Below are 23,330 nucleotides of genomic sequence, written 5' to 3'. Positions count from 1 at the left end.
ACTAAGGAATGTAATCTGTCAGCCTGTCTTGCTAATGTTCCTCACAATGGAGGCTGCTCCAGTGAATAGAAACTGACTTAATGGGGAAAATTAGATACTTAGAGGAGTTGATTATTTGGGGATTTTCTTCCAAGGTGAAAAATGTCATCTGTCGCAGCAAGAAATTTTTAACCGAGTCTAGTGGAGGAAGGAGGAGGCTTCAGCCTCTCACGGGGAAGCCAGTTAAATCCAGAATACTGTAAGGCTTTGCCTATGGGCTACAGCTTCCCGTGTGCAGGGGTGACAGCAATTGAGGGTCAAGGTGAAAGGAAGGACCACCTTAGGATTCTGTTCTGCTAGATCAAACCAAGCAGAAATGTTCAAATGCATAAAATTTGAGACAACAAAAGAAAGCAGGAGAATAAGGGGGAGATTCTTATAAAGAACAAAGATATTAGGATTGGCATGTGAAAGACAACAGTGCCGAACACAAACTAGAATACACCCCCAACACACACACACACACACACACACACACACACACACACACACACACGGCCTGGCCTGTAATATGGCATGCATAGGAAAAAGTACATGCTATAAGAATGGCCTAAATCTTGAAAGTTCCCATTCTTTGTCTACCCATCAGTTCTAACTAGACTTTCTGAGTTAGAAAAAAAGTTAGAAGGGTGGCATGGGTATTTGGAAGAGAAAAATGGGGGCTGGAAGAAAATAGCTTCTACCTCAAAGAAAATATGAGTTTATTTATTCTCAAACCAAACGTGAGAGACCATGACCCAGCTACACAGACTCAGACCAGCCTAAACACTGCGTTCTAGTAATGTAATAGTTTCATGAAGCTTGATATGGTGACAGAAAAAAAGAAGCATATCATAAATCAAGATGCCTTTTACTTGGTGGAAGAACCAGGAAGATGGACTGCAAAAAGTGGGGAGCCTCTCTGCTGTAGGCTACAGGTGCTGTCTGATTAACAGTCTAAGCATTTACCTTGGTGGAAGTTAGAGACCTGTTTATACATTCAAAAAGGATTTATATAAAGTCACAAGGATTTTAAATCAAATGAAGAGGCAGGCAATGCAGGGCTATTAGGAGACTAGGAGCCCAAGATGACTCTGGTCTGCTCTCCATAATCACCGAAATTCTAGTCAGTCAGCCTCTTGAAATGTCCATGTGACTGTGGCTTCTTTCTGAGAATTTCAGAACTAATGGGCTTCTCATCCTTTCTTCAACTCTGGTCTACCTCCTTTGGGAGTTCTCTCCTTCTTGACAAACTGCCTCTGCTTCCTTCTCCATCAGTGCATCCCCTTCTAATGATTGTTCTGGGATATAAACACCTAGAAATCTCAAAAGCAGAGATATACCATGCTAGAATGTGGTGATTCATTTAGCATAGCCCGGTTGTGCTAAATGTGCTATGGTAAAGGGAAAGACAGTTTCAGTGTGTCAGATGGATGGGATATATGGGCATTGTTGAAAGTAGAAGCTTGGACTGGGCTTGAGGTGGGGAAGGAAGCCTTGGGACCACCTGGGAAGGAAGAGCTCCTGGGCAGAGAGGAAAACAAGACAGGGGTTCTCAACCTTGAAAGCTTAGCATCTTTGTAATGCATCTAGGGTTTAATGTGGTGGAGTTGATATTTGGAATAATGAAATATTCATTCTTTTTAGTAATATGCATACAAGTTTGTCTTAAAATCTTAGTAGATGATGAGTGAAATATTTAAGGATCCTTGGGATCCATTAGCCCAGGATTCAAGGTGATAATCCCTTTTTCTCCAAGTTTGAATTCAGACAAAGATCTTGTTACTCTCCTAATCCACTGGCATCAAAGAGGGATATTACATGGCACATAGGTGCCATTGAACTCCCTTTTAATTGGTTTGAAACAGGGTTGGACTACATAGTTCAGGCAACCTTGGGCTCAGGCTCCACCTGCCTCAACCTCTCAAGGATTGGGATTACAGGCATGCACCACCACACAAGCTGTACATGAGCTGTTGACTGATAAATAGTCACAAAGGGCATCAGTAGCAATGGAGAAAAAAGAAAAGGAAGACTGGCTTGTGTTGATGTAAGTGCAATCACCACCTCTAGCTGTAGTGGCAAAGAACTTCAGAACCTCCCCAGTGGAACAAAAAAAAAAAAAAATTAACAAATAGCTAATAGTATTGAAGGAGGAAAAAAAGACCTGGATTCCAAATTGTTTTTCAGATAAGTGAAAATGAGCTACGGTTATTTATTTATATTTGTTCTCAGCTACTGATGCATCATCTGTCTTTGGCCTGGAATTGTGAGCTGAAAACTCATCACCATTTCCCACCACCTGCAGAAACATCATCTGCCCTAGGAGCTCATTTCCTCGCTGTCTCCCACAGAGTCCCATCTGCTTTACATACCTTGTTTCTCAACACGTGATTATAACTGCTCACCCCACCTGAGTGATGCTCATGGCTGGGTTATGACCTGTCCAAACAGCCAGTGTCAGCTATAGAATAGACTCTCAATGCATCAGCCTGCAGGGACTCCCGTGGGGCTCACATAATGCACATTTGGGGAAGAGAATAAAAACAGTGACAGCAAGCCTACCGTGATTTACAACTGCAGGGCCATAAATATTGAAAAACCTTCTAAACAGAATTACCTGTGAGTTATTTTATGATGAACTTTCCTACCTGGAAGGTTGGTGATGTCCTAAAATGAATCCAATTATAAATGACTAAGACCCTGCTATTAAACACTGTGTAGAAACTTTCTATCTTAATGGTTTGTAATATAGTCTTATAAATGGGAATTCTTTAAATAACTAGAAGTTGCAACTGAGAAATTTGTTAATTTTAAATAAACTATACATAGGTTTTTTTGTGAACAATGTTTGTTAATCAGTTTTGTGTACATGAACATTCATATATTTACCAAAAACCATGCACACCATTTTTTGATATTTTTCCTTTTTTATTTTAATGACTTATTTTTAATTTCTGAGAATGGATATCCTGCCTGCATGCTTGTGTGTGACACATATATACCTTGTGCCCTCCAATCAGAGAGCCTCACATTCCCTGGAACAAAGTTAAAGCCAAAAGTAGGAAATATAATGAAGAATATAAAATTAAAATTTATCACCCTGATCTCTTTTTCAAATTCTTAGAGATCTTTACTGATGGTTCATGTTCTTAAACTTTGTGACAATGTCACCATACTTTAAATATGCAGATTTATGTAGCACAATTATGTAAATATTCTTATTTGTATTTTAACCTTCAATCTTTTGGTTTCAATGTTAGCCTGCATCAATAGAAACCCTTAAATTTGATCTATTTTTAAAATACATTGTATTATTTGATTGTATACTCCTAATTAATTTATTTTTTATTCTTTTTAAATAGACTTTTAGGCTTTCTTTTTTAAAACTTACTATAGCAAAGAGTGATTACAATACATTTTCTTATATAAATGTTTGAAAGTGTTTCTAGGATCCATAATTAGAAATAATTATTACTGTAAGATGTGTGCATATTCAAAATATTTAGTTATTAACAAATTGTTTTAAAGGACTTGCACTGATTTGGTACATTTCATCAGGAATACAGGATACTACCACATTATTGATTGAGAGTCAGTGAGGAGAGAAGGCTTATTTGTAACATATCCCAGGTGACAGTTCACTGATGGAAGCCAAGGCATTAATTCCAATCAGGAACCTGGAGGAAGGATAGAAACGGAGGCTCTAGATGAATTCTTACTGGCTCCCAATGGCTTGCTCAACCTGCTTTCTAATGTAATCTAAGACCACCTGCCCAGGCATCATATGACCTACAGTAATCTAAACTTTCCCATACCAATCATTAATTGAGAAATGTCCCACAAACTTGCCTACAGACCAGTCTAATAGAGGCCTTTTATTTCTTTTTACAAAATAAAAGTTATTATGAACTTGAAAAATGCTTTTTAAAATTATTTTTTTAAAAAAAGTTCATTTTACATAGCAGTCCCAGTTCCCACTCCCTCCCCTTCTCCCTCTCCTCCCCCTCCACTCACATCCACTCCTCAAAGAGAGGAACACTTCCCATGGGGAGTCAACAAAGTGTAACACGGAGCTTTGAGGCAGGACCGAGGCCCTCCGCACTATATCCAGGCTGAGCAATGTATCCCTCCAAAGAGAATGGACTCTCTCGGGCATATACCCAAAGGATGCTCAATCATACTACAAAGATATTTGCTCAACTATTTTTAGAGCAACATTATTTGTAATAGCCAAAACCTGGACCTAGATGCCCTTTTACCAAAGAATGGTAAAAGAAAATGTGGTACATTTACACAATGTAGCACTACTCAGCAGTAAAAAACAATGGCATCTTGAAATTTGCAGGCAAATGAATGGAAGTACCAAAGGCCATACTGAGTGAGGTAACCCAGACCCAGAAAGACAAACATGGTATGTACTCACTCATAAGTGGATATTAGATAACCAGCCCATAGTCCACAACCCTAGAAAGGCTAGTTAACAAGGAGAACCCTAAGAGAAATACACATGGATCCTCCTGGGGAAATAGACAAGATCACGTAAGAAAATTGGGTGCATGGGGGTTGAGGGAGAAGTAAGGGCAGGAGAAAGAAAAATGGGGAGAGGGAAGGAGAACATGAGTCATATGGTCAGGATGGGGGGAGAACAGAGAGGGTGAGCAATAAAAGAGACTGCTTGATTGAGGTAGCCATTATGGGGCTAGCAAGAGACCTGTCACTAGGAAAACACCCAGGAATCCACAAGGATGACCCCAGCTAAGACCCTAAGCCCTAGCTAAGCTGTCTCTTCTATTGCTCACCCTCTCATAGAGGGTGCCTAAACTGGCCTTCCCCTGTAATCAGATTGATGACTACCTTAATAGTCATCATAGGACCTTAATCCAGAAACCGATGGAAGCAGATTGACAGCAAAGTACTGGGCTGAGCTTCTGACGTCCAGTTAAAAAGATGGAGGAGCAATAATATGAGTAAAGTGGTCAAGACTATGTTGGTGATGCCCACTGAAACAGCTTACCTGAGCTATTAGGAGCTCCAGACTGACAGCGGGGGCAGCCTGAATAGGACCAAACGAGGCCCTCTGAATGCTTGGGGCAGTCTGTAGGGCCAGTGGCGATGGCACCAGGGTTTATCCCTAGTGCTTGAAAATAAAACGTGTTTCTGTACCCCAGATCTGCCATATCTTCCTCTTTCACCCACTCATCATCATCATCATCATCATCATCATCATCATCGTCGTCGTTGTCGTCGTCGTCATCATCATCATCATCATCATCATATCTCTCTCTTGAAATAACAAAACAAAGGAAAAATTAAAAATTACTGAGTTCAATTTGTTTTGACCAACTAACTACTGAGTACAGAGCCTTCCCTGGATCATGGTTGATTTATCCAGTGTCACTCCATTGGAAAAAAACAAAACAAAACTAAACAAAACAAAAACCCTGATTTTCCCTCTCTCAGCAACTATCACTTGCAAATAGTTCTTGGAGGCTTTGTGTGCACTTCCCCACTTCCCACTTCTTTGCTAAGATTTGGTCTAGGTGGAGCTTGTTCAGGTCTTGTATGCACTGTCACTGTATCTGTGAGTTCCTGTAGGCATCTTTCCTGTTGGGCTTACAAATGTCTTTCTTAAAGTGGTTCACAATCTCCAGTTCTTACAACTTACATATTTCTATTTTTTATCCACACTTCCATGTAGATAGCTGAGCATTGATGAGAGAAGTTTATAAAGTCACCCCATTTAGGACTGAGGGTTCAAAAGTCTCTCGCTCTGCACATTGTCCATTTGTGGGTCTCTGTTAATTCCCATCTACTGAAAAATAAAGCTTCTCTGGTGAGGGTAGAGAAGTATACAGATCTGTGAGTATAGCAATAATATCATTAGGATTAATGGTATTGTTATGATCATTTAATAGACAGATAGTAGGTTTTTCCATAGGTCATTTCCTTAGGGCCCATGACCTATCTAGTCTCTGGTTTTTGGTCTCATTAACACTTTCAGGTATGGGTTCCATATCATGTAATAAGCCTTAAATTCAATTAAAAAGTGGTTGACTACTACCTTGAAATTGTAACACTGTAGTACCAATGGGTTTATCAGGCAGTCAGGTCATCATTATAGCTCAAAGGTTTCATGAGATTGATGATTACATTCTACTCTCTTAGCATATATAGTAGACCCTACCACTACTATACACTAATCAGTATGGCTGAAGCTTCTACTTGGGAATCAGCTCAATTTCACCATATTCTATGCTATAAGGTACAATGTCTTGCGCAATGGGGCCTTACTATCAGGTTGTGGGTGGTAATTATTAGCATTGATGATAGTCCTTGATGTTTGTAGAGGAACTATGGGACCCCTTTGACCAACAACTCAAGTGTCTCTGCAATAGCATGAAAGCCCTTTGGATATGCGCCCCAAAGTGACATAACTGGGACTTATTGCAGAACTATTTTCAGCTATTTGAAGAACATCCACACTGATTTCTACAATATCTAAACCAGTTTACACTCCCACCATCAGCAGTGTTAGCCTTTCCCAGAACCCTTGCCAGCATGTTGTCATTTGTTTAATTGATATTGGTAGCCATTCTGACTGAAGAACAAACATTTTTGCCTTGCCAGTCAGATAAACACAAAATAAAATCACTATAGTTTAAATTTGTATTTCCCAGATTTTTTCAGTTGAGCTTTCTTTTTCTTTTTTAATGTAGCTAGCTCTCGTAGATTAACCAGGCAAAGATGTGTTATATTTATTTATGCTGCAGAATATTACTTTAACTATGTAAAGGTGTGTTAATTTTGTTTATGCTGCATTTGTTTAATCATAAAAACATGTATTGCATTTGTTTCATCTTGCCTGCCTAAGGCACCTGAATGGTCTAATAAAGAGCAGAACAGCCAACAGCTAGGCAGGAGAAAGACTAGGAGGGACTGGCAGACAGGAGGAATAAAAAGGAAGAGAAATCTAGACTCCAGAGAAGAAGAATGAAAGAAAAAGGGAAAATCTAGGGACATGTCCAAAGGCAAAAAAAAAAAGGGTAGATGACAGAGAAGTGAAAGTAAGATATACATAAGAAAGGTAATAAGCCCTGAGGCAAAATATAGATAAGGAGAAATAGGTTTGGTTAAGAGACCTAGCCAGAAACAAGCCTAAGTTAGGCCTAGCATTCAGAACTAATAAGTCCCTGTCATGATTTGGGAGTTGATTGGAGGCCCCAAAGACAAAGACTAGTACAGCTAGATACTGATCTCTGTTAGATCTATGTTTTATAAATATCTCCTATAATCCATGGCTTAACTTTTCAAATGATCTCATATTTCGATAAAGAAGATAGTTTAGGTTTAACAAACTCACATGTATGTGTTCTGCCATGATAATGCCCTCAGTTTTTGCCCTGCTTAAAAATAATATAAATATCCTTTTAAGTCTCCTTAAGTTTATCTGAAAGTCTGCATTTCTTTTAAGACGTTAATCCAACTGAAAAAGGTTTTTATGTAATGTTAGCGATATGGGTTAAATTTTATTTTCATAGTATGGATAAATAATTTCTCAAATATGTCTAATGCCATTTTTAATTACTGACTATATATATATATGTGTGTGTATATATATATATATATTATAATGCTTTAGACTTTACTTTCATTATTCTAACTGCCTTTATCTATAGCAAATTTAGCTACTCAGTTTTAAGTGTGTGTGTGTGTGTGTGTGTGTGTGTGTGTGTTGTGCATATGTATGTCAGAGGAGAACATTGACTGTCCTGACATGTCTTGAGACAGGATCTCTCCCTGAACCTGAAACTTGGCTGATAGCAGCAAGTCACAGTAATATTTCTCTGCTCCCCACAGCTCTAGCATTACAGGCATGTACACTATGCCTACTTTCTTACAGGATCATTTTTGAACTGCCTCAGGGTCCATTGACATATTCCTTTCTGGAATGATAGGTTGCCCCTGGCTCTCCTTTCAACATGTTTATTTCTAGTCCAGGAAGCAGTCATTTCTTTAAGGATCCTAATTTCTTCTCTTAATGGCAAATAGTATTTACAGTTGGCACTTGGTATTAGGCCTAGCACCTTGTTCTGGAGATTTTTTGTTGTTATTGTACTAAGTTCAAGCATAGGTCAACATTTCAAAACAAAGATATTGTCTTAGGCTCAGACTGATATTTTCAATTAAAATTCAAGTGGTGAAGGAGTTTGAGTTAATTTAATTTTGTAAAGCTTATAATCGATTCTACTTTTCCTTCTTTGAGACCCCCGGGTTCTCAAACACAATGGTAATTATTCTCTCACCTCACTCCACACTGCACAGAATCAGAAAGGGAGGGTCTCATTCGCCAGAAAGGCCAGTGTGGAAGAGCATTTGCTCGCAAGACAAGGAAGATGCACATTCTGTAAAGAGCAAACAGCTTTCAAGAAGGGCTGTGATTTGAGGTCACGTCAGAAAGAGAGACAATTGAGTTACCAAAAGGCAAGAGACAATTCCAAAATCAGTATGGAATAGTAATTGCAATGAGATTCACACTGGAACTGCTGGCTGATGTCAAAATCACAACCAGGAACAGTAGTTCTTTCTGTTAGTGAAAAGTCTTTCATTATTTTAGTAAAATATTATTTTTTTGTTCTTATAAGCAGAACATAGACCTAAGACAAAAAGAGATAGCACAAGGAAAATAGCTCTTCAGCTGAGAGAAATTGTAGTGAAAGGAAGAGGGCCTGAGTTCAAAGCGCCAACACCCATATAAAAGATGGGAATGGCTATATGTCCTAGCAAGTCCAAACACTGGGCACAGGGCACATAAATGGGCAGACCCCTGGAGTGGTGCTACACAGAATATTAGAAATGGGTTAGATCAATATGTAAGAGCTAGCCAATAAGAGGTTAAAACTAACGGGCCAAGCAGTGTTTAAAAGAATACAGTTTCCGTGTAATTATTTCCGGTAAAGCTAGCTGTGCAGAGCTGGGCGGAACGCAGCCCACTGCAGCTTCTACCGCAAGACCCCATCTCAAAGTAAGGAGAGGTAACGTAAATATAAATATGTAAAGTGGAATAGCTGTAAATGAAAAGAAGTTTTCAGGAAAATGGGTGGACTTGGAGTGTATGATATTAAGCAGGTTTACAGAAACTCAAGAAGAAAAAGAAAAAAAAATACTCTTGTTCTCATGCGTGTGGATTCTGAATTGTAGTGTGTCCATGTACATATATAAACAGATATAAGTGTGGGAATAGTATAATACTTAGAAAAATTGTCTAGGAAAAGTAACATTTGGTGATGAGGAAGGACAAAATGCAGACAAAGAACACAAAGCTGATTGCTTTTCTAGCATCAATTCAGCTGTAGATTTTTCCCATTTTTTGATAAAAATGCCATTTAAAATGAAAGTATAAAACACTAAGCAAAGTTCCTCTGCTTCAGAGAGACTATTCTAAATAGATGTCCATTCAGATGCACAGAGTTCAGGAAGGGGCAAGAGTTTGAGTGACTTTCTTAATCTACCAGAGAGACATTTTTTTATTTGTGAGTTCACTGCAATTAAATGATAAAAGAGAAGAAACAAAAGTAGCCACATCTCTATTTATAAATGTGTCTATACTACAAAAGCATATAAAAATGTATTAGGAAATGATTGAGAAAACACACTTAGCATGCTTCTCTTCTGCACTTGCAGGCATGCACACACATACACAGGTGCATACAACACACACACACACACACACACTAAAATAACATCAGGACTTCTCTCTCTAACTCAGGTTTATACCAATTTAATGAAAATGGCAGCTAAATGCAGCTCAATTTTCTCCTGACATTTGAAGTACCGGGGTTCTAATGAGCCGCTGTCTTAATTATTTCTCTGCCCACAGAGGACAAGGTGTGGACCATAGTGTCTCACGACTTACAGATGCAGACGACAGTGGTAGGCTACAGCCCAGAAAAGTATTCGGTGACACAGCTCATCTACAGTGCCTCCATGGACCAGATCAGTGCCATCACCAGCAGCGCTGAATACTGTGAACAGTATGTCTCCTACTTCTGCAGGATGTCCAGGTTGTTGAACACCCCAGGTAGGCTGCGATGCAACATTACTTTTAATTACTCTCTCAGCTGGTGTTTGCAGTTGCCTAAACAATCCAACAGGTGTGGCTTATTATCTTATCGCCCAGTCCGTCTTCAATGTGCAGATGGCTGTAAATAAGTACAATGTAATCATTGGGATTGTTTTCTGGACAAGGAAGCTCAGAATGCATGGTTTTTAAAAGGCAATTCCATTATTTTATGTTCATGGATTTTTTTTCAGCTTTATGCACATATCCAAGGTGTGCTGTTAATGTTCATTTATCAAGCAATTGCCTTGGGCAAAAGTTTGTCGGAGCTCCTTGTGAGCTTTCAAGTGATGCTCTGAGGTCCTCTGGTGTCTTTAATGTAAAGATGAAAGCCTTCTGAAGGCTGCCAGGAAATCTGGTATAAAGCAGTGAGAGAATTTAGGGCTCTTTGCTGTCATTTAACAGTATCTGCTTTAAGAAACTCACCCTCAAGTTTCCTATCATGACAGTCTATTTTAGCAATATATAGTGTATGTATGTATGAAGGAGTGCATGCATATGTTTGTACAAGATGGGGAATTCAAATAAAGAAGCCCCCAAAGTGATACTGAAAACACCATCTTTGTGTGTTAGCATGTGAGCATGACACTGAATTTAAGATGTGGGCAGAGATCTTTTGGTCCGTCACCCAACAGCAAAAATGAGCAAGAGCATTGAGTGGAGGGAACAGTGCTTTCAGGTTTGCAGCCTTGAGGTTTTCCAAAGGTGTCTTTGGGATAGTCATTGAATTTGAACTCGCTTGTCTTATACAGTAAGTAAAACAGTTATCTATTTGCATGTGCAACGTGTTTTGAAATATGATTGTGGAATGGCTAAATCAAGCTAATTTGCATATGAATACTTTATCTTTTTGTGGCAAGAACTATTTTCAAGAATGTAATATAACTCTCACAGACTGTAGTGACCATGTTCTACTATGGAAGTCTTATATTCCAGTTCAGTTTCCCATGTTTTTTTTTCTCTCCAGTTAGGATAAGAATGTCTGCTTGGGGTCTATGAATTTAAAGACAGGAGTGGTATGTTTTCAATTAATAAGCAGCATTATAACATTGCACTGTGTCCAAGACTAGATGGATATGTGATGCCCTAAATCAACACTGGTTTAGATCTAGCACTCCAGCATTCTTTGGGAGCTGCATCTAGAAAAGAGTTAGAAACAAATAAATAGATGATTTGGGGTGTTTGTGTGTTTATCCTGTGCAAAGCCTTGTGCTATTAGTATACTTACGGTGTAAACCATGGACTCTACAAGAGTAAAATCTGAAAATAATAAAGTGATAGGTTTAGAAAATCGGGGCTTATATTGTTTGGCAGAAATGGTTGGCCTGTTGAAGTAACGTCATTGAAAGAGCAGAAAGAAGTTCCCAGGCTGGTGTTGGGGAATGAATGGCAGTGAATGTCATACGAATGGCCCTTCTGGTGTTGGTCAGAAGCCTGGGTTGGGAAGTGAGTTTGGACATGGGCCTGGATGCAAGTAAATCTTCTGCTGTGTACTGAGTCCCTACCCTATCCTTCTGAGTCTATGTCTTTCTGAGCCTAAGTGTGCTTGAGAACAACACACAGAAGTTAGGAATGCAGAACCGGTCGGGCTCAACTCTCTATATTTTTGATATGATGGATCTAAAATGAAGTTGAGAGTACACATTTGTTTTGAGTGTCATTAAATGAACTGTGTTCCACATATGATACATATGTGGAATCCCTGGTTTCTTAAGTGGCTGTACTTGGAGACAGGACTTTTAGTATACAGTAATGTTAAATGTAGTCAGAATGCAGATGTCCTAATCCCAACAGGACTGCCAGCCTTAAGGAAGATTAAAAAAATCTCTCTCTCTCTCTCTCTCTCTCTCTCTCTCTCTCTCTCTCTCTCTCTCTCCTATCTCTCTGTCTCTTCCCCTGTCCTCCACCTCTCTTTCCTTCTGCCCCTTTCCCTCTCTCTCCCTTACACTTTCTCTCCCTGTCTGTCTGTCTGTCTCTGTGTTTTTTGTCCCCCTCTCTTATCTCTCCTCTCTCTCACTACCATGTATGGACATGGCAAGGGTACCCTGGGATGCCAAACTAAATCTACCAGTTCCTTGAGCTTAGGCTTTCTTCCTTCTGAACAACAAGGGAATATATTTCCACTGCTCAACTTCCTGCCTGCCTATGGCACTTTGCTAGATAGTTCTAGCAGGTAGATGGTGAGTTCTCAGGTGATGTCAAATATGAATGGGCTGGAGAATTTGAGAGCTATACACAGCCCAACAGGTGTTTCTGTTGCCCTTCAGTGCTCACAGAAAATTTTACTGGATACTGCTTCCATTGCTAGTGAGCCTTAGCTAACAACTGTGGAAAAACCAAGGCCAGAAAAGAGTTGTTAATGAATCTCATCAGCTTGCTTTTCTGTTTCATGAGTGAGTGCTCCTCACAGAGTCTCTGTTCACAGATTTCAGTTAATTAGTACCCAGTCCTGGAATGGGAGACAAGTGGGACAAATTGCTCATCAGATACAAACCTTGGTATTTTCATTGGTACAGTCAAATTTTCATTATCAAATTCTTCTAGTAGTTAAAGTATAATAATATTTTTAAAAACACATTAGAACTGTCAAATATGTATGTTAATGATTTACAGTTTAGGTACCAGAGAACTGATCTAAGGCTTTTTAAGGCAACTAACCTTTATTCCTCTTGGTCTAATAGGTAGTCTTCCCTCTTTCCCCCACTGATGACTTTCTCTTAGCCACAAGGAATGTCACACAGCCATTACTTTCCTTTATATAGCATATGATATACATAGCTTAGGAAAATAAGAGAGATGTGAAGATTTTAACTGTCATCTTGAAACAATCTAGACTCACGGCAGAAGAGAGTAGATGAGAGGTTACATAGACCAGGTTATTCTGTGGGAGTTGATACTGAATGTTTGCTTATTTAAAATAAGAGCCCCCCACTATGGTAGCAGCATTCCCTAGGTAGGAGATCTTAAACTGTATAAGAGTAGAGAGCTAACCACTAGCATGTATGAGTTAATTCACCGCTCCTAACTCTTGATGGTAGATGGATGTAACTAGTTGCTTTAAGCTCCTGACTTACCTTCCCTGAAATGATGGCCTGTAACCTTGAACTGTGAGCCAAATAAATCTTTTCTTGATCACATTGCATTTTGTCAAGAGATCTTATCACAGCCATGGACAAAACTACGACAATAAATTTGTTTTTACAGGATGTTAGTTACGTTTTCTTTCTTTCTTTCTTTCTTTCTTTCTTTCTTTCTTTCTTTCTTTCTTTCTTTCTTTCTTTCTTTCTTTTTTGGGGGGGAGGTTCAAGACAAGGTTTCTCTGTAGCTTTGATGCCGGTCCCGGAACCAGGATGGCCTCAAACTCCCAGAGATCCACCTGCCTCTGCCTCCCGGGTGCTGCCTCTGCCTCCCGAGTGTAGTTACATTTTCTAAAATAAAGCAGACACTTTTCCCTTTGAATTCCACATGACCTTTTCAGGAAAACTACTTGATGGAATTCAAGAGCGAATTTCTAACTTTCACAATAAATACAGTATTTTACTTATATTTTCAGAGAATCCATATTGTATTTTAAGACATTTATAGGTTGTCATTTTAGCTAAAACGTTATTTGAAAATTATTTTCATCTACACAGACATTTTTAAACACCCTATTCTTCTCTCATATTTCCCACTTTTATTAAAAACATGTTCTTTTCTCATTCCTGATAACAGTTTCCCTTCCCTCTCCTCCTCCCAGTTCCTCCCCATCTCTTCTCCCATCAGGATCCACTCCCTTTATGCCTCTTCTTAGAAAGAACAGGCTTCTGAGAGATAATAAAAATATTGAACAAAATAAAATATAATAAGATAAAACAAAACCTGTCACAACAAGGTTGAACAAGACAAAGCAAGAGAAGGAAAAGAGCCCAGGAGCAGGCACAAGGATCAGACAATTGCTCACTCACACACTCAGGAGCCCCATAAAAACAGTAAACCAAAGCCATAAAGTATGTGAGCAGGACCCACTGTTAAGCCCGTTTAGGCCCTGTGCCTGCTGTTTCACTCTCTGTGAATTCATGTGAGTTTGGGGGCCTTGTTCTGGTGTCCTCCATCCCCTCTGCCCCCTCTTCTGCTGAAATACCCTACCATTCTTTCATTCAAACAGGATCTGTTCTTGATCATGCTTGCTCATTTGAATAGAAGGGCATAGCTTCAAATATTCCCTTATGAACCCACAGACACTTCTTTCTAAGCAAAAACAAGCATCTACGTTTCTGGCTACTTATTATAATACTGAGGCCAGGACCCTCCACACAGGTTTTGATGGGATTTGGTCAGGATTCAGGAATGACTGCTTTCAGCAAACATTCCCAGCCAGTTTTATGAACCATCATCGGGAAACACTGTCTATCACCTGTGTGGCTCTCCTGTTCAAATCTAAGTTGTTAATCCTTTACGATGGGGAGGAGTAGAGGAATAGGAATTCTCTGGCCAGCTAAAATAAAAAGGACACACATAACTGACTGCTTTTTCAGTTAAATCACGCCAATAAGGAGTTGTTTTTAATCCAATTGAAGGAACAATGCATAGATGTCATAAAGTGGAGTTCTGCCTACTCTACAGAGTTTTCCCCCCACAGTTCCCCTTTCTTCTGCCCAGGTGAGCGATTGTAGAACAGTGAACACAAGTGCGGGAGTGGCTAACCTGTCAAAGCTCTCTGTGCACTGGGTTCTGTATCAGTCAGGATAAGAAGAGAATTTAATAAAAATCTTAAATTTGTTGTTTTAAGGAACTAACGCTTGCTATAATTGTTTTCTTCTTCTTTCATGGTAATGTCTGATTTTAAACACCCACTTATCATTCTGTAACCAAGACTGAATTATACTGGAACTTCCTCAGAAGCACTTGGGGCATCTGTTTGAATTCAAAGTATATTCATTATAGTCATTGGAATTAAAATGAATATCAAATGAGTCTGTAATAGCTATGCACTTAAATGTTATTCTTTATTTTAAGAGCTTCACATTCAGACGTCATCTGGGGCTCTGGAGCTTCTAAGATACTCAGGACTAAGAATTGATAGGCGTACGGAACTTATGCGTCTTTATTGATAACTATTTGTGCCATACCATTAGCTAGCAAATGTTGACTTATTCATTATTTGTTTGTCAGACTGTTATAAGGATGACAATGTGTAGATTACAGTATTATCCACTGTTATTACAAAATTAGAGAAAGGAATCACTTTCAAAATAATTATTTGGCTATCCCTTATAGTCATGTTCAGTTTTCAAAGCCATTATGCATTCATTTGTTCTTAACCAATCATATAAACATATAGAAACAAAAGTCATAAAAATTAAATAATTCCATATATAAACTGGAATGAGGTCATATCAATGGAAATAACCAAGTTTTTACCCAATTTGAGAAAACCAATTGTGATTTTCTAAAAGAATGTCAGCATACTTTAAATTTATAGCCTCAGAATTATGAACATAATAATATGAAAAAGGAAAAAAAATTGAAAAATTAAATCTGCTTCTGAAATAAGTCCTTTAAGAACTTAAGAGTTAGTAGAAACACTCAGTATTTGCATGTTAAATGTAAGGACCTGAGTTCAATCCAGAGCCCAGGTTTTAAACAGTTGCTTTCTCAATTTGCTTTCACTGCTTTCAAGATTGTAACTTCTCAACTTATTTATCATACTGTTGTGTCAGTTAACCAGTAGTCGTTAGGTTAAAACAGCAGATGGAGGTTTTGTAGAGAATCTAGTGCCATGGGTACTTTCAGTAGCATAGAATCTTTGCTCTGGGTTAGAATGTTTACTATATTGCCATCCACAGCTTATTTTTTCCCCCAAGTTTGTTGTTAAATCAAATGCTCAAATAACATTTTTATTTGTCTTATATATGTGTATATATAATATATTCTAATATCTATTATATTAGAATGTATTATATTGATATATATCTAATATAATATATATAGTCTAATATGTACTTATAAATATTTATATTTATTTATATACGTGTGTATATGTATATTTATATGTATATGAACTAGCTTACAATTCTTACACAAATGTCTTCATTACTGCACATTAACTATGGGGAAATACTTTTGAGAGTCTAGAATGATACAAGTGAGCACAAGAATTGGTCAGCTTGATAATGGAGTGCTGGCAATAATCTCTGGACATCATAAAAGACTAAGATGAACCTAGGTTTCCTTGGAATAAAGAGACATAGTAATATGGGGTTGCCAATTGAAGCTGTGACTATCTAAAATGGACCTCAGAGGTAGACCAGTGTTTAGAGTGTTCTATTTATTTATTTATTTATTTATTTATTTATTTATTTATTTATTTTTATTGAGAAAAAAATTTTCTGCCTCCTCCCAGCCTCCCACTCCTCCAACCCTCCCCCCACTCTTCTCCCCCTCCCTCTCGAGTCTGAAGAGCAGTCAGGGTTCCCTGCCCTGTGGAAAGTCCAAAGTCCTCCCCCCTCCATCCTGGTCTAGGAAGGTGAACATCCAAACTGGCTAGGCTCCCACAAAGCCAGAACAAGAAGTAGGATCAAAACCCAGTGCCATTGTCCTTGGCTTCTCAGCAACCCTCATTGTCCACCATATTCAGAGAGTCCGGGTTTATCCCCTGCTTTTTCTGTCACAATCCAGCTGGCCTTGGTGAGCTCCCAATAGATCAGCCCCACTGTCTCCGTGGGTGGGTGCACCCCTCTTGGTCCTGACTTCCTTGCTCATCTTCTCCCTCCTTCTGTTCCTCATTGGTACTTTGGGAGCTCAGTCCAGTGTTCCAGTGTGGGTCTCTGTCTCTATCTCCATCCATCGCCAGATGAAGGTTCTATGGTGATATGCAAAATATTCATCAGTATGGCTATAGGATAGGATCATTTCAGGTTCCCTATCCTCAGCTGCCCCAGGAACTAACTGGGGACCTCGCCTTGGGCACCTGGAAGCCCCTCTAGGTCCAAGTCTCTTCCCAACCCTAAGATGGCTCCCTTAATTAAGATATGTGCTTCCCTGCTCCCCTATCCAGGCCTCAAGGACCTCCGGTAAGGGAGCACATCCACCTTCAGCCTGTGCGGCAGGGTGTCCTGTGTTCTACTCGTCCCCACCCTGCCCCCCAAGGTCCCCCTTTTATCCTCGGGTCATTGGACTACCAGACGTCCATGTTTTGGTGCTGAGGAGTTCATCTGGATGGGAACGATTCCTGTGTCTACACTGAAGAGTTACACCCAGAGAGTCAATCACAGCAAAGACTGGACCAAGACACCAGGCCTCTCCTGGCTCCATTTGAAGGAAGAGATGGGAAGGCGCCAATGCAAGAATTCCTCCAACAACCTGAAAGGCAACATGACACCACCAGAATCCAGGGATCCCGAAATAAGAAGAATTGTACACCCTACTCCAGAAGAATTAGAGTGTTCTAAAACCATTTCAAGTACAAAAACGAGTTGGACTACATAGAAATACAATTTTAAGCATTAAGTTAACTTTTTCTTTCTTCCTGCCCGAAGTATATTTGTAAGCTCAGAGCTGAGCAAAAGTCACTTGACCATGTATCTGATGAGTTCATAGTGTTCCTCTCCCCACCCCTTTGTTTCTATTCTCTGGCCAATACAATAGGCAGTGTATGCATAAATTAGGAGTCAGGAAATTTGAGTGAGAATTTTCATGCTATGGTCCTCTGTTTGTCTTGTAAGACATCCTTGCTTACTTATGAATGGCCCCTTATGATTTTAAATAAATTTTCTTTGTGTCAAAAAGTTAACTGTGATGGCCTGTGCTTGTAATCCTATAACCAAGACAGAAGAAGAAGAGACATCCAGACCCTAGGCCTTACTGGTGGCCTGCCTAGAAGAAGAGACATCCAGAGCCCTAGGCCTTACTGGTGGCCTGCCTAGCCTGTTTAGCAAGATCTAGGTCATTAGAGACACCTTCTAAAGGAAATAAATAAACAGGAAGCAAATAAACAACAAAAAAAGGTAGGCAGAGCCTGAGGGATCACACCTGAGTTCACCCTCTTATCTCTGCATGCACATGCATACAAGTACACCCAGTCATACACACACACACACACACACACACACACTCATGCATACCCTACCTCTTCACACACAAAGAACTTGAATCTTATAAGTCAGGTACTGGAAGAAAGGTAAATTTAGATACTACTGGAATACAGTTCTAGCCTACAATCCCAGTGCTTTCAGATGCCCAAGGTGCTTCACCTGGTTGGACAGGACCTCTGCGAGCTAGTTTAAAAGCACCTATTTGGATTTCCTGGAATGTATTGCACTCATATATTTATTTTACAAATCATATTATAGTTTCTAATTCTGAATTTTCTCATGAAGTATTTATTTCCTGCATATATGAAGATTTATTTAATTGCAGAAGTGTGGGTAGTTGTGTTTCATGTCTTTCTGGTGATATTTAGTACTGTTTCTTGCTTTCCTGGGTTTCATTTCTTTTAATTTCTCAATATAGCCTAGTTCTCATTAGCTGCACTTTTATTGCTTTGTTATGTTGGAAGAAGTCGTATAAATTATCCCTCCTTTTGGGTAGTTTACTATTAGATTTTGTATCTATTGAAAAGGAGTTATGTTCACAATTTTGGCCGGTAAAGTAAGCTGTGTAAAATTCAATACAATTTGATGATACTAAACTATGATTTAGTGGCAACCAAAGGAGAAAACACAACTTTAGCATTGTGACTTATAATCTATTTTTACCAAAATAAGTAAAAAATAAAAATAAAAAATCTAAACTTTGGTGTACTTTTCAAAAAAACCATTTTTCTAACTTTCTTTTTTCCAGTCTAAAAAAGATCTTTATGTTTAACTTTTGAAGTAGTTCAGACATTTTAAAAAGCATTAACCAATTCCAGCTAAAAAAATGTTTTAAGTAAATGAAACTCATTGTTCCTAATCAGTATATCAATCAGAAAGTTGAACATTTATCTAATTAGTTATAGGCCCTAATTTTAGTACTAAAACTGGAGGACTTAGTTCAAGGAGACAAGCAAAGACAATACTGAAAAATTCAGTTGGGGGCAGCAGTGCAGCTCGGCTGGAAGAGTGCTTGCCTAACATGAAAGCCTTGGGTTCAATCCTGCACTGCATACAGTGGCATCATGATACAGTCTCTACTACCAGCACTTGGATGGCAGGAGTTCAAAGTTAAGACCACTGTAGGCTAGACAGAGAGTTTAAAACCAGACTTTACTAAAGATCTGTCTAAATAAAATTGCAGATACAGTAAGATGGGTCATGACGTAAAGCTACTTGCTGTCAAGTCTGATGAGTTGAACTCAATCCCCGTGAGCCACATGATAGAAGAAAAGAAAATAATGCAAAGTGTTCTCTTAATTTCTACATGCAATGTAGTTACACACACATACACACAGATACATACACATGTATTCACACATACGAGTAAATAAGCAAATGTTTGAAAAAGAAAAGAAGCAAAGAAAGAGGAAAAAAAACGTTTAGAAAGCCAAGTCTAGTAAGCTGCACACTGGAGAGGCTAGAATTGACAGGACAGATATTGTCAACCAAAAAGGCAGAGTGACAGCATGAAAAAGAGCTATGTGAGGCTGTGTAAACAGCATCGACAGGAAGTTATGAGAATCCCAGCTAGAAAGATGTGAAGGGAATTAATGATGGCTGATGCCAGTGAATTTCCTGTATCTCAGGAAATGTAGCATATAAGCTGAAATGGAAGAATTTACACAAACTAAGAAAAGAAATGGATGAGGAGTTCCAGGTTAGAGATGTCATGTGCTCACTGATGCTGAAATGAAGACCAAGTAGTGCAGAACTTAACAGAGGGGAGTAAGAGGCTGGAAGAGAACCGGAGGCCACAGAGACGGGAAAGGAGCTTGGAGATCAATCCTGCGTCTCTTTGGATTTCACACTGAAAGTTTTTCCTTGGAGGGGAAAGGGATGGCTGCAAACTGTGTATTCAGAGTGTCACATGGAGAATGGAGGAGAAGACAGAACCGGTATGAAGGGACCTCCAGCGCAGTGTCTGTGGCTGTCTGGGAGCCCCATCAGGACTGAGAGAGGAAGACAAACTTGTTCAAGGTTTAGGTGACAGAATCAAATTATTTATATAGAGTAAATGAAGAACATTCGATGATGGCTCAAGCTTCTGACTTGGGGAACAGTGCAGAATAAGGCTTCCTGGCATGGCTGCTTTTTAAGGAAAATCTGGAGAGTGGCCAACTTGAAAACCTGACACTGAAGACAAGTGTTCATCTATTGTAATGGCCCACAGGGTGCAAATCCTTTTAATGAACTCCAAAAGGACTAACATGGTATTCCCCTTCATTGCTATATAAACATATCCAATAGCTAAAGTTAAATGAAGGGTCCTCATGCTCTCCTTTCTCATATTTATATTAGGAGAGCAGGAGACCCAGTCCAATAGGATCCATATCAATGATGTTGTTAAAGTTTTGACTTTGCTAAAGCTCACTGGTCTGTTTGGTTCTATGCCAGCTGCATACTGACTTTTCCAAGGACCTAGGAGGTGGATACTTCAGCCATAACTCTTCCCAGGGAGAGAAATGCATCAAGTGTGCCTCATTTTGTGAACCAAAACAAGTCACATGCTTTGCCTATCCTAACTATAATAGAAGGAGAAACGTGATCTCCCCGTTTGTGAATGAGCACAACCAAAGTAAACATCTGTGTACACTAGTGGATATTTGTAGGATGAGACATCAGAGGGCCTGAGTGAAAACAGAAGATGAAGGAAAGGAAAGGGAGTAGCAATTAAAAGGGAGGCTGATGATGGGAGGGAAGGATGCACCTATCCAAAGTGACTGGAAAATGATAATCAAAACAGTAAAGCCCAACAGAATCAGACTTGGAGAGGTTTTTTCTTTTCTGTTTATGTAAAAACATTATGAGTAAAAAGGAAAACTGAGACAAAGTCGATGGTAAGATGATACCCTAAAGAGGAACCCTATCCCAGGAATGGTAATTGGAGGCTACTGCAGAATGGATGGATACATGATGATACCCTAAAGAGGAACCCTATCCCAGGAATGGTAATTGGAGGCTACTGCAGAATGGATGGATACATGATGAATTTCAGGATGTTTATGGTGACGAGGTGGCTGGCTAGAGGAATCTGTAAGGCAGAGCAAAAGGAAAAGTTAATTATCGCTGATAATTTTAGGCATGAAAGAGTTATAAGTCTGCAAATTGTAAAGGAGGCTCTACAGAAAAAACTATACCTTATAAGACAGAAAAAAAAAAAGAGTGAAGACTTCTTTTTATCACCCAGGACCTCCTAGGTTGCAATCTTGCTGAGCTCTGAGCCGATACATCAAGAAATAAACTTCCTCTATAAAGCAGGAAGGCCTGCTCATTATTGGCACTTGACTGATGAGTACTTGTGTATATAGTTAGTTTCCTTAATAAATATGGAAGCATGGACATTTTGTGAGGTTATTATCCTATCAATACATAGAGTTGACAATTGTCTTCTCATGTCCTCCTTGTCATGACAGTTGATGCTAAAAAGTTGAATTCAACTAGCTATTCCTTCAAGGAATGACTTTCTTTTAAATAGGTTTAAATTTAAAGTATGCATGAGGATTCTAGATTTAAGATTTATTTTTCCTTGTAACTGTTTGACAATATTTTTTCCTTTAATTTTTTGACAGTATGGTACATTATTAGTAATCTCTTCTAAACAAAGGTTAGGTGTGAAAATCATAACACCACACAGAAACTGTATCACTAATTTTTCCTTGAATCTTTCTTAATACATTGTTGGCAGAGACTGCTAGTTCATTTCCCAAGTAGCCTGACTCAGAATAATCACACAGAAACTACATTATTTGCAATACTGTTTGGCCAATAGCTTAAGCATATTTCTGGCTAACTCTTATATCTTAAATTAACCCATTTCTATTAATCTGTGTATGGCCACATGGCTGTGGCTTACCAGAAAAGTTCTGGTGTGCCTGTCTCCTGCAGACAACTACATGGCTTCTCTTCTACTCTGCCTTCTTTCTCCCAGCATTCAATTTAGTTTTCCTGACTAGCTCTATTTCACTAAGCCACTGGCCAAAACACCAGTACATAGATCTTCTAATTTGTGAGAATTGTGAGTTCTTATAATTGTATTTAAATTAAACTTCAGCATATTAAGAGATCATAAAACCAAGGTTTTTAAATTTATGTTTTTACTTTGTAATAAAAGATTGTATAAATGAAGAAATAACTGTTTTATCCAATTTCAAAAAATATTAGAAAACAATAGGCTTGTCTTATTTTAAAATCCCATACTTATCGACTTTTTTTCTGAGAAAAACAAAATTAGATTTATAAAAGTTCTTCTGAAATATTGGATAAGTGAAATAGTATTTACTTGAAATATTTAATAATAGAACATTAGGCAAATATATAAAAGAGAAAGCTTTAAATTTTAATATTTTTTCATGAATATTCCTCCCTCTTTTTGTTTATATCCGTGCTTATTATCTATGAAAAATAAAATCAGATTGAATTAGTTTCATTGTCTTTTCTAGCATATATCAAATTATTATTGATTATTATTAATGAATTATTTTTTAAATGATTCATTCATATTTGCTGTTCTTTTTTGTTGTTGTTTTAAGACAGTGTTTCTCTATGTAGCAACCTGTAAACAAGGTTGGTTTCGAACCTCGTTTCGACAGACCTGCCTCTGTCTCCTGAGTATTGAGATTAAAGGAGTTTTCTACCACCACCCAGCTATTATGCATTCTTATGACACCGAAAAATGAGAAGATTCCTAATTTATCAGATATTATGAGTTGTGCTTAAAACATGTCCTACACAAGATACTGAAAAAATAATCAGTTTTACTGTGAAAATGCTTTCCAGATGAATGTGGTGCCACACACATATGATCTTCATACTTGGGAAGATAGGCAGGGAAATTGTAAGTTCGAGTACAGCCTAAGCTACATGGTAAGACCCCCGTCTAAAAGAAAACATCCCTTACTCTGGATCTCTAGAATATTAATACAGAGTTGCTGATTTACTCTTAATCTTTGTTAAGTGCCATTGGAAATGCAGCCTGATCAAACAGAGTGCCTTTAAATAGTGTCGCCTTAAACTATGAGTTGGTGTTTTAGACGCATGACATTAACAACATTGAGTTTATGGCTTTTAGAACTTAT

The 23,330-nt window shown here is 38.6% G+C and overlaps 1 protein-coding gene across 1 annotated transcript in view; it reads left to right on the top strand.

Moving 5' to 3' along the window:
• Positions 1-23,330, top strand: part of Cntnap2 (contactin associated protein like 2) — a 2,135,903-nt gene that overhangs the window by 1,333,857 nt on the left and 778,716 nt on the right. The window contains exon 13 of the mRNA XM_005363796.2: positions 9,899-10,099. Coding sequence (XP_005363853.1) covers positions 9,899-10,099 — 201 coding nt within the window. The remainder of the gene's footprint in view (positions 1-9,898; positions 10,100-23,330) is intronic.

This window comes from Microtus ochrogaster, linkage group LG12, assembly GCF_000317375.1.
Source record: "Microtus ochrogaster isolate Prairie Vole_2 linkage group LG12, MicOch1.0, whole genome shotgun sequence".
Lineage (NCBI taxonomy): Eukaryota > Metazoa > Chordata > Mammalia > Rodentia > Cricetidae > Microtus > Microtus ochrogaster.
This window is presented reverse-complemented; position numbering and strand designations above follow the sequence as displayed.